The 12,650-nt window shown below is 31.5% G+C and overlaps 1 protein-coding gene across 1 annotated transcript in view; it reads right to left on the reverse strand.

The window, feature by feature from the left end:
• The window catches only part of LOC123249161 (solute carrier organic anion transporter family member 1B3-like), a 96,541-nt gene that overhangs the window by 23,486 nt on the left and 60,405 nt on the right, over window positions 1–12,650 (reverse strand). Inside the window, exons 8-10 of the mRNA XM_044678149.1 lie at window positions 12,200–12,364; window positions 3,673–3,868; window positions 910–1,075 (exon numbers count right to left, since the gene is read on the reverse strand). Of these exons, the coding sequence (XP_044534084.1) occupies window positions 910–1,075; window positions 3,673–3,868; window positions 12,200–12,364 (527 nt within the window). The remainder of the gene's footprint in view (window positions 1–909; window positions 1,076–3,672; window positions 3,869–12,199; window positions 12,365–12,650) is intronic.

The following is a 12,650-nucleotide window of genomic DNA, read 5'->3' on the forward strand; positions in this document are numbered from 1 at the left end:
CTTTTTAAAAATTCCAATTAAAATCCCAAATTCTACAGGAAATCTTTTCCAGTTCTAGTCCCTCTTCCTCCCATTTCCTATTTATCTTTATACAGATTTGTTTGCTTGCTGCCTCTGGTGTTGTTTTGTGAAATCCTAGAAAGAAGTTTTCTTTTGCTTTTTGTTTTGTGAAATCCTAGAAAGAAGTTTTCTTTTGCTTTTGGATTGAATAGCTATGGTCAAATGGTAGGTTCTGACTGGCGTCATTAAAATATTTAAGTTCTATAACTCTGTTAAATGAATAAAGATCCATTTGTACTTTGCCTGTACAAATAGGTTTAGGAAAATACTCATAAGGAATTGAATAGAATATTCAAAAGATCAATTATTTTGAAAGTTGTGATTTAACTATATGCATTCTTTATCCTATCCCCAAAGAATTCCTTTGTTTAGGAATTTCCTTAGAAACAATGGCTTTCTGCATTAGGATTTCTGCTTACCTTTTGTAATTACATAGCAATTTTGCAGGTATAAATCAGCAGTTAATTCCTTTTTTACTGGCATTCTATTTTCTAGAAGGTCTCTTTTGACATGCGCATTGCCTTAAATGCCATAATGAAATACATACATACATATATATATATATATATATATATATATAAAAGTCCAAGAGATATGAAATAGGTGACCTCAGAGTTAAGAATTTAGATATTGATTGTCAGCCTGTGTCCATATATTTTTTTCCAGGTAGCACTTTATCTAATGATGTCCCTGTATTTAACAACTACAAGCAAATTAATACCAAATTGCACTTTTCTTGTGTTTGAGCATTTTTCTGAACCAAACAAATGTTTGCTGACTTGAACATTTGGTGCTCAATGAAATCATTGATGCTGCTGCTGTAGAAGAGAGAACAATCACCATACATACCAAGTCCTTTCCGTGGCCTACTGAAGATTTACATCCAGCTAAACATGGTGTTATATAAGTGAGTCCATTGTCCCCACAAACAGGATCCCATAGATTGGCATCACAATTACAGTCTGAGTTGCAGAAAGGAAATGGGATGTTTTGAGGATATATGCCTGGGTCATCTCTGTAATCACAATGTAGACATTTCTCATTTATAAGGGAAGGATAAAGGAAAGTTATATCATAGACACTTGCAGAAAACAAAGAGGATAAATATATTGCAAAGGTAAAATTCTAAAATATACATTTAATTCTATATTTAAAATACTGGGCCCCATCACAGTCAACAAATATAAATTGAAGGTAATCAAGGGAAATAGTTGAGAATTTTTGAAAAGACATAATTTTCACAGAAGAGAGTATAGTAGTAATGGGCTTAGGTTTAGATTTCCATTCTATTGTAATTAGCTATGTCACTCTGGACAATTCAGTTCCCCTCTCTGGGTCTCATTTTTCTCATCTTCCTAGATCAGAAATTCTACAAATATTAAATATATGGATGAATATATATACACATATATTTATTTATTACATAGTATTCAAAGTAGAATGATAATGTACCACATATTCAAATGTGATATCATTATCTAATAGATATCATTATTATAATGAAATGTTCAGTATAGTATCTAGCACATTATAGGAGCTTAATCAATGTTTGATTCTTTCTTTCCTAATCATTTCTAGCAGCATTTATGTGAGGCTTTAGGATTTGCCAAGTGCTTTATGAATATTGTTTCATTTTACCCTTACAACCACTGTGGGAAGTAGGTGTTAATATTATCTTTATTTTATAGATGAAGGAAATTAAGTAATTTTTCCAGATCATATATTGAATTCGTTTTCCATACTAGATTTTAAATGAAGTCTTCATGACCTCAGTTCCAGAACTCCATATTACCTTGATGTAGTACATAAATCTTGAAAATTCAAGGTATTTGGAAGGGGGCATTTTTTGTAAACAACATGGAATAGATATGAATGAGTCCATTCTCTTGGTTCTACTCAGTGGAATCATATCATGCCCAATTAATGCACCCTAAAATGGTGATATTGATATTATTTTCTAAGTTGCAAAAAGAAAATGAAATATCTTATGAGAATCCCACCCCCCACCCAGACCACTTCTGCAATCAAACTACAATTTACAATCCCTTGAAAAAAAAAGTTGTCTTGACTATAAGCATAAGGCCCAAAGGAATATTTATAACAATGAAGTCTAGCTGATGATCAATGGTGGGAGGTAAAAGTGGCCAGAAATTATAAAAAAATCAAGTAAATGTTGAGGTAGTATGTTTAAAAGTTAATATGGCTGTCAATTTAATGAAATTGTTTCTTACTTTTTATCTTATTCATGGCCCAGTAAAAAAAAAACCCAGGAAGCCCTTATTTTCCATTGAGACATCATTCCACTTTTATGATTTTATTAAAAACCTTCACTTGGACTTCAATTTTCAGTTTCTTTTGGGCAGACTAACCCATGGCAGAGTTCTAGGGGAGGCCAGAGAGGCAGCAGAAGGTCATTTTTAATTCTGCCATTTTTGATATGGAGATTCCTAGGAATCAGAAAAAGACTGGCAGCAAGTTGGCCTCTGATGAGGCAGAAACAAGAATATTACAACCACTTCCAAAAACATTTTTTGCTTATAGAAGAGGATATAAATATGTAATCTTAAAATATTTTAAAATGTTTATACAATAAAAGTACAGGATATCCCACAAGTTTTCATGCTGTTTTAAGTTTTAATGACTTTTTATTTACTATTCAAAACTTGTAAAAAACAAACAATCTTACTAGCTTAAAATTGCACCAAGACTTTTGGAACATCATGTATAAATCACTTGATTTTAAATCCTGCTTCAGATATGTACTAGCTGTATGACCCTGGTTAATCATTTAAACTCTGAATGTCAGTTTCTTCCTTGAAATGGGCAGAATAATAGAAATGACTCACAAAGTTGTGTGAATATAATAAATGAAACATGTAAAAGTGATATGCAAACCTTAAGGTGTTTTATAATAATTAAGTATGCATTATTATTATCTCTTCTAGTTAAAAAAATCCTATTAGCAAGCAAAATAAAAGAAGTTGGCTCAAATGAAGGTTATCCTTATGATGAAAGTTGTTAAACATCAGAATGGACTGAGTGAGGTTGTGTAATACACCTATATTTATTGTCACTCATTTCTTACTTTGGAATCTATTTAGGTTTTCCTTGGCAAAGATACTTGAGTCATCTGCCATTTCCTTCTCCATCTTATTTTAAAGATGAGGAAATGGATGTAAAAGAGGTTAAATGACTTTCTCAGGGTCACATAGCTAATAAGGGTCTGAGGACAGATTTGGACTCATAAAACTCATGAAGATAAATCTTCCTGACTTCATATCAGGCACTCCATCTACTAGGCCACCTAACAGCCCTGTAATCCATATATATGTATGTATGTATGCATATGTATATATATGTATATATACACATTACTTAAAATGCTACAGTGATTATTACTAAAATGGATTCTGGAAAGGAAATTAATACAAGGAATGCCTGTTCAAATTCTCATCCATTTCTCTAATTGAATGTTTAAACAAAGGTTCTTTTTAAAATATTAATTTTAAATGATCATTGCAGAAAACAAATATCTTCCCCATGATTATTATACATAATTTTTGCAACAAAAAGCTCACACTGTTATATTGTTGACAAATAATAAACACATACCCATTGTAGGTTACTGTTAGTCCAACTATTGGTCTGTTTCCACAGTTTAATGACAAAATCAATAATTCTGAAATGTAACCACAAAATTGGGAAATAAAGAGCACTTTGGCAATTCCAATTACGTCTAATTTCCATTTTCTAGGAATATATCCTCCCAGAAAAACTGATATACCAGTCAAAGGAATTATCACTAATCCTATAAAAGGAAAAAGAGGAAAAAATAGTTGAAAGTTTGCAACCACAGCCCTCTGGGATATGTTGGTAAATACAAGTGTTTTCTTTTTTTTTCCAGTCTTGTCTACTCATGTTCTGGGATCCTGCACTTTTTTATTTTTAATTTAATTATTTTTACTCCAAATATTTACAAACAAAACAAAATAAGTATTTCCATACATAAAGAAAATGAAGTTATTACACAAATGAAATCACAGATCTCCTAGATGTTTAGCTTCCTTTTCTTCATATTTACATAATAGATACTTTATACTAATGTGGAAGTCCCTCTCTACACTCCCTGCATCACACAGTAAAACATCAGGGAGGTCAAAATGTTCATATAAAGTAAGTCCTTCATGTTTTATCTATTAGTTTATTTTTTGGAGATAACATTTTCAGTTTATTCTTCCAGTATTACTTCTGTGGCTGTGTGTAATATTCTGTTTCTACTCATTATCTCATATAATTCTTTCTAGGTTGTTTTTTTTTTAACCAGCCTGTTCATCATTTCTTATGGTGCAATAGCATTTCATCACAATCATATATCACAATTTGTTCAGTCATTTCCCAATTGGTGAGGATTCCCTTAGTTTCCAATTCTTTGTCACCAGAAAGAGAGCTTCTATTAACTTTTGGGAAGATATAGGTTCTTTTCCTCTTTCCCTGATATTCTTGTGAAACATTGCTGGGTCTAAGGATATAGATGGATTTATAACTCTCAGGTTGGTAATTTCAAATAGCTTTCCAAAAAACTTAGATCAGTTCACAGTTCATACCAACAATACATTAGTACTCCTGTTTTTCTACATGTCCTCCAGTATGTGTCACTTTACCCCTTTTGCCATTTTAACCAGTCTGATGGGTGTGAAGTTATATCTCAGAATTGTTTGGGTTTGCATTTCTCTAGTTGTTAGTTATTTGAAGCATTTTTCATACACCTATATAGGCTTTGATTCCTTCATCACAAAATTGTCTTTTTATATCTTTTGTTCATTTATCAATTGGCTCTTGTTTTTATAAATTTGACAAAGTTCATTCTGTATTTGAGATATGAAGCCTCTATCTGATGGGCTATCTATGAAGATTTTTCCCCCTAATTTTCTTCTTTCTTTCTAATTTTAGAAGCATTTATTTTATTTATACATAAACTTTTCAATTTAATATGTTCAAAATTATAGATTTTTCATTTCTTTCTTCAATGCTCTCCATCTTTCCATCTCTTATTGACTCAAATTCCTCTCCTATACATAAATCTGGTAGGTAATGTGTTCCCTGTACTTCTAATTTACTTATGGTATATTCTTTTTATTTCTAGATCATGTATCCATTTTGATCTTAGTGAATGGTATAAGATATTGGTTTATTCCTAGTTTCTGTCAAACTAGTTTCTAGTCATCCCAGCAATTTTTAACAAACCATGATTCATTATCCTAACATCCCGGATCTATGGTTTTGTCACAAACCAGATAACTATAAAATTTATGGCAGTTTGTTATATATCTGGTTTTCTTCCACTGGTTTACATTTCTATTTCTTAGCCAGTATCAGATAGTTCTGATAATTACTACTTAACAATATAATTTAAAATCTTATACTTGTAGAGCCCCTTTCTTAAATTTAAAAATTGATTCCTTTGATATGATTGATCTTTTATTCCTCTAAATGAATTTTGTAATTAAAGTAAAGATGTTTCTAATTGAAATCTTTCACTTACTAATATATTTTTATATTATCTGAAAAGTTATGTGAACCTTCAGTCTTATTTTTCCACCCAGGAAAGAGAATTATCTTTTCATATATGATGGCAGGCACACCTTTCTAACCTATTTATTTCCCGAGTGAAAAAGATTTACTGTGGGAATAGTAATATTTCTTACTGCTACTGAAATTTTGTTGGGCTGTTTCATATGCTCAAGCCCCCAGATCCTTTTACATTTCACTTTAAACTCATGTTATCTACCCTCAAAAAGACTCCAGTGCAAAATTATTCCTCAGATAAGACATAAATTAACTGAGTTAACACTAGACACTTAAGTCCTTACCATATAATTATGTGGTAATACATATATAAGAAAGACAATCCCGTCTCTCAAGGAGCTTAAATATCTTTTAAAAATGTTTTAATGTGTTATGACAACAAATATAATGAAGATAAAATTTTAATGGGAAGGAGATACCAGCATTATTACTGAAATAGATACATATATAACATAAGATAAAGGTCTCTAACTATTTTGCATTATATGATCACAATCATAATCAATGGATCAACTGAAAACATTTATTAAACTTTTAGTATGCTCCAGTCTTATGCTGCTAATGGATATGTAAATAAAAAAGAGAAATAATCTCTACCAACACATAGCTTAAATTCTAGTGAGGGATAAATAGATACTCTGATACCTGGTACTACAAGGTTAGTTCTTGCTTTGTCCATCTACAAATTCATTCAAAACCCCCTAGTATATACTTATTAGATTTGATCTTCCCCTTCTGCTATTAGACATTTAATGTATAAATCTTTACCTTCCCCTTTTCCCTCTGTAAAATAACAACTAAATCCATCCTGCTTTGTCCTATATGAGATTTTTGTAAATTTCCACACAATCCTTTTTTTTTTATATTATTGGACTATGATCTTGGTTTATAATATTAAATGTTTATGCATTTTGATAAGTATAATTGGCAGAAATACCTATCAATGAATCCCTGAATATTTTTATACCAAAATGACAGTCATGAAAATGAATTATTCAATGGTTATAGGCTGGACAGATTCAACAAGGAAACTTTCCAGCACACACAAGATAAAATTTCTGAGAACCCCACCCCCAACTAGTTTATTTGCTGAATATAATAGAGACAGATTAGTTTTATTTGCACTAAATTCCCTGTATTATCTATTTGTCTTTATCTTGTGCCAGAGGCAAATAAGTGAGACTGGTTTGTCTGTTATTTGTCCTTACTGTGCTGTTTGGCTACCCTCTTTCTTTACATTCATAGGCAGCCCTAGTCTAGTCCAGTAAAAAATGACAGAAAACTCTGATTTGAGTAGTTGGTAATCAGCTTTGAAATCTCTTATGGTCTTATCAGGCCTGGTTAAAAAATACAAATCTGACAAAGACCTAAAATCTGCAATGGTGAATCAGACATCACTTTTGGAGGGAATTCTCAGGCTGCTGTCTGATGGTTCATTGTCAAATTGCTGAACTATGGACATAAAAATGGAAGATGTTTCTGGTTTAGTTTGAAACTGACAAAATTTTGTAGTTAACTATCATTTTTAATAGATTCCATAAGTTACTATGGTAATTCTTCTGTTCTGATTATTTCTATTTACATTTACTTCCATTATGGAATCTGGTCAGACTACTCCTTCATAAGAAATCCTTCTGGTTGACTCCTGGCTAAACAGAAAACAAAAAATTAAATTATTCTTGGTTAAATCTACTACTGATAAAAGTGCTCTGGTCTGGTAGATCTCTGAAAAAAACTAAAATTTATAAATTGGAGAATTATTTGAAACACAGCATTCTTAATCCCAGTGTGATCTTTTGAAATTAAAATCTTGTGTTTACTTAAGTTAATGGAATTACAGAAATTTCATTAGCTCTGATTTTCAGTGGTTATTCCAATTCTGATGATGATCTACAAAACATAGATTTCTATTGTTCCTTTAGCTACTTATTGAAAAATAAATTTCAAGAATCAGCAGAATAGTCTGGGGAATTCCCCCCCACACACACACTTTCTAGACAGATGAAGATTGTAACAGGAAGGAAAAACCAACTATATAAATAGATAGTTATATAGATAAATAGATTAAAATGAGTTAAGAGGAAGATTTATCCTTTGTAGAAATTAATCAAATGGAAATGTGTTTACTATACAAATGAGAATGGGATTTGAAAATGCCAAAATAACCTAGTGTTTGTTTTTTTTTTGGAGAAGGAAATATCGTAAAGTAGTAGCGATTTTTATTCAAATTGGAAACTGGTAATTTTCCATTTGAGAACAGTATCTGCACAAAATTATAACCATTCCTTTCATCTCTAAGAGTTTCGATTTTAATCTGTAGGGAATGAGTTCAAGTCTTAGCTTAATTGCTATGGTACTCCTTTGCAAAAGATAATTTTGGCAGAATACAGGAAAATAGTTTGGAGATTAGGTTTGATATATGATTGAGAAATAAGAAAGTAAGGAAAGTGTAGTGTTGAATCATGTAGAGAAAGATGAAAGTTAGAAATTTACAGGCCTTTCAATGTACATAGGAGGAAAGAGATATAAAATTAAAGGAAATTGGAAAGCATTTGCAATGATAGTGTGGACATGAAATTCAAATAGAGAGAAATATGGAGAGTTTTGATTTCCCAGAACCGCAGGTATAAAATTTGTTATTTTCACCCAAATTGGGAGAATAGAAAGTCCTCATCTTTGTTAGCTATGTAGGACTGGTTAAAAAACTAGAATTTTGAAGAATATTTTAGAACAACTTAAGAGAGCTTTAGATCTTATTGAGACCAGAGGGGAATAGGAAGATTTCTATAACTAAATTTGTGAATGTTATTTGAACATGTGATTGTTATAATTAGTGTTGAGATATCTTATGATCTCTGAGTTTTATTTCAACTACTTTGGTATTCCTGTTGATATAGGGAAATAGCTGAATAGGAACATGAATTATATTTAAACAATGCGTACAAAATGAAATATTTTTAAATGTACTACTATCTGACCGAGACACTAAAGATTAGTAGTCAATAATGAACTGGGTCAAAGAAATGTAGAAAATCTTATGTTATATAATATTCATAATTATTCTATTGCTTATCAGGAAATTTACATATTAAAGCACACAAAGAAATGGGATGGTCAAGATACATGTCATATGTTCTACAATGAAAAAACAGGGAATGCCATTAGAAAATTAAAGCATTTCCACCAATCTGTCTCACACAAAGTCATATAAATAGCTGAAGCCTTTTGAATTTAGTTGAGACTTCAAAAATTTAGCTCCAGTTAAAGATAGAAGAATATCTGTCTCAGCTCTATTACGTCTCTTTACTTTACCCAAGACCTGTAGTGTAAGATCTGGTGCTATTTAGTTAGTTCTTGTTCTAACTGTCCACAAATTATAATTTAAATTCTCTAATATTTGCTGATCCAATTATTACTTTACCTGCTGTACACCTTCCTCTCCTGCTATAGGATCTTTGATATAAATCTTTCATTTTCCCTTTGCTCTGTATAAAATCCAACTAAATCCATCCTACCTTCTCCTTTCCACCATTTCTCAAAATGTCACTTAGGGGACATTGATTTTCTTTTTTACCCTGGGACAATGCCCCTAGCATATAATAAATTGGTTATTAAGTATATATGTGTGCTGATAGGTATGATTGTCAGCAGTACTTTTTAATGGATAGAGGAATATTTTTATTTTAATACATAATATAAACACTAAATTTTTTAAAAAGCACTTTTTAGGTCAAAGCATTTTCAAGAGCTGAGTCTAATGTTTTGTTTGTATATCTCATCTGCAACAAAAAAAGGACAGATGATAAAGAGAATGCTCAAAGAAAACAAATTATTGGAACACTGAATAGGGTATTGGGGAAATGGTCATACCACAAGTTTAATCTGAATGCTAACACTATCTTTAGGACACAGAAGAAAAGGAAAACTGGTTTATTGGTTTCATCTCTCATTTTATCAATGCTTTATGATTTATAGATACTCCTTCAAATCCCATCGATATATCTGAAATTATAAGCATAATTGAACATATTAATGAAAATGTTCTTAGGGCAGATTGGAAAGAATGCTATTTTAAAGAACAAGCGTAATCCTTAAAAGAACTGCTTAAATAGCTTTCTTAATGTGTGTATATGGCTGTTTGTATGTGTGTATGAGAGAGACACAGACAGAGTCGAAGGGAGACACAGAGAAAGAGAGACAGAATATAAGTAGGGTGCTACAATACAATTTTTCAAAACTTTTCATTGTTAATGTATACAGGGTGATTGCTTTTAAAACAAAATTTAGAGTGTTACTTTGCAAAAAATTTTGTTAACATTTCCTCATAAAAATATATCAATTAGTAGAATAAAAATATTTGATTTACCTAAAGCTTTTCACGGCTGTATGTATTACTTATGGAAAAATGTGTATTGGTTTAAAACCAAATTAAATGATTAAAACATATTTGTTAAGTTCCAACTTAATGCCAGGTAGTGTGTTAGTTATGGAGGATAGATAGATAAATATCAGTGATCCTATACTAAAAAGTTTATATTCTATAAGAGGAAACAACACAAACAAATTAAACCTATATAAAATATATGTAAAATAAACATTTTTTGTTTCATTTTTTTATCTTAGGGACTAGTAGTGAAAAGGATCATAACAGATTTTATGTAAGACTTGACATTTCAACTGAGTTTGATGGAAACAACAGATTCCTAGGGGTGAAAGTAAGGCAAAAATGCATTCCAAGGTGGGGAAAGACCAACATAAAGAAAGAAAGAAGTCCACTTTTTCTGGATCATAGAGTGTGGGGAAACAAAGTAATGTGTGAGGAGACTGAAAAAAAATTGGGGCCAGGGTATGAAGGACTTTTAAAACTAAACCAAGAAGTTTATATGATCCTAGAATAAAAGGAATTCTCTGACTTCTATTTTGAATAGGAGAGTAAGCTGGTCATTTTTGCCCTACCAGAAAATGCTGATGTAAAGGCAGGATTAGAGTGGAGAGATATTTGAAACAGTGAGGCAATTAAGAGACTACTGAATTAAACCACCTTCGAAGTCATGAGAGTGTGGCAATCATGAGAATAAAAGATAAAGAGACAGACAGAAGGGATATTGTGGGAATAGAAATGAGACATTTTGACATTTAATTGGATATGTGGAGTAAAGGAAAGTATGGAGTCAAGGATAATGCCAAGACTGAACTTGAATGATGGTGATGGTGTTCTTAAAAGAAATAGAGAGTAGTTTATTAGAGAACTTTGGGAGTAAAGATAAATTGGTTCTCATTTTGTTTCAGGTGCTTGTCCCACAGCGAGTTTAGAATATTCCAACTGGAAGATCTCAAAATACAAATGGTGCTCAGAAGAGAGACTCAGTCTAGATATGTAGGGCCAAAAGTCATCTGCAAAGAGATAACAGTTAAACTTGGGGAAGCTGGTAAAATCACTTAATAGAAGATTGGAGAGATAAGAGAACGGTGCCCAAGAGAACTTTGGTTATGCCAAAATAGGGGATAGATATAAATGATGATCCAGAATAGGAGATTAAAAAAGTAGTTGCATAGGTAAAAGGAGAATCCAAAACTTTGAGGCCTGCAAAGTCAGGAAAGTATTTATATGATGAGGTTGTTCAACAGTTCCACATACTACTGAGAGAATGAGAAGGATAAAGACTAAGAAAAAAAATCATCAGATTGGACCATGAAGGATTCATTGGTAATTTTAGAGAGGCTAGATTTAGTTGGCTGATGAGATCAGAAATCAGATTACATAGAAATGAGGAAAAAAGTGAAAGAAGTACACATGGTCGTAAGGAGAATAGATAGCTTGTTTTGGAAGTTAGTTTATGAAAAGGATGAAAGATGGAGGATAGTATATCTTGAAGGTCTGGTATGGTCTAATTAGGCCTAGTTTGTTTGTAAAATGTGTGAGTTTCAGTTGTATCTCTTATACTCTAGGGAAGAAATCAATAGATTGGGATATATTAGAGAGTAAAGAGGGATGATTGTAAGAGTAATTACAAAAGATGGAAGGCTGAATTATTTTGTAGTTCATTACATCAAGAAACATTTATTAAGCACCTGCTTTGTGAAAAGGCAAAGGCTAGGAAATGAGACATTTAACAAATCTTAGCCTCTGCTTTCATGAAGCTTGGCATCTACTATCGGAACAAGGTACAGATATAGACAGCTATATTTCACAATATATTTTAAATGAATTAGAGAGGTATGAAGCAAAGCACTATGTAAGGTTGTATCTGGGAGGTCATTATTGATCAGGGAGATAAAATTTCTTGCAAGTCTTGAAATGGACTCTAAAGTGTAAGTTGGAAATCAAGGAGGATATTATAGGAATAGAGAAGATCTGAAGGTAAATGTGTAGATTTGCCCAAGGCATTTTTTATTAAGAAGAGAATAATTCATTCTGGCTTGAACTTAATTTTTTTGTTGGGAAATAGTATAAGGTAAAGTCAGATCTTGAACACCAATAGAAAATGTGTAAATTTTAGTCAGGAATGGCTCATTGTGCCCAATACAGTAAAAGTTAAATACTGAGACTCACCAAATATTAAGTTATATTTAGAAATTGACTCTCCATATTGCTGTTCTAAATATTTTGGTTGATATGTTATAGTCCCAATCGAACCAGTAAATGCCAATGTAGATGAAATTAAGAAGATGAGGTACAACCTGTTACTAAGAATACACTTCAAGGCATGCAAATAACCTAGAAAAAAAAAGATACAATCCTTTATAAGAAAATGTAATTAAACTTATTCAGGAAATAAAGTTTTTTTTCTTGTTTTATGGGCAGTTATGTATTAGGCTTTTTGATTTAATTTTTGGTCATAAAGTCATAGACTGGTAAAAGTTAACATCAAACTATTTAATAAACAGCTAATAACTGTATAATATAATAATAACTGTAAACAAAGGACAAAATTGAGGCCCAGAGAGATAATGTAAATGATCAAAGGCCACTCTTTTGACATATCACAATGGCTTTAAAAATC

The sequence above is a fragment of the Gracilinanus agilis genome, chromosome 5, assembly GCF_016433145.1.
Source record: "Gracilinanus agilis isolate LMUSP501 chromosome 5, AgileGrace, whole genome shotgun sequence".
Lineage (NCBI taxonomy): Eukaryota > Metazoa > Chordata > Mammalia > Didelphimorphia > Didelphidae > Gracilinanus > Gracilinanus agilis.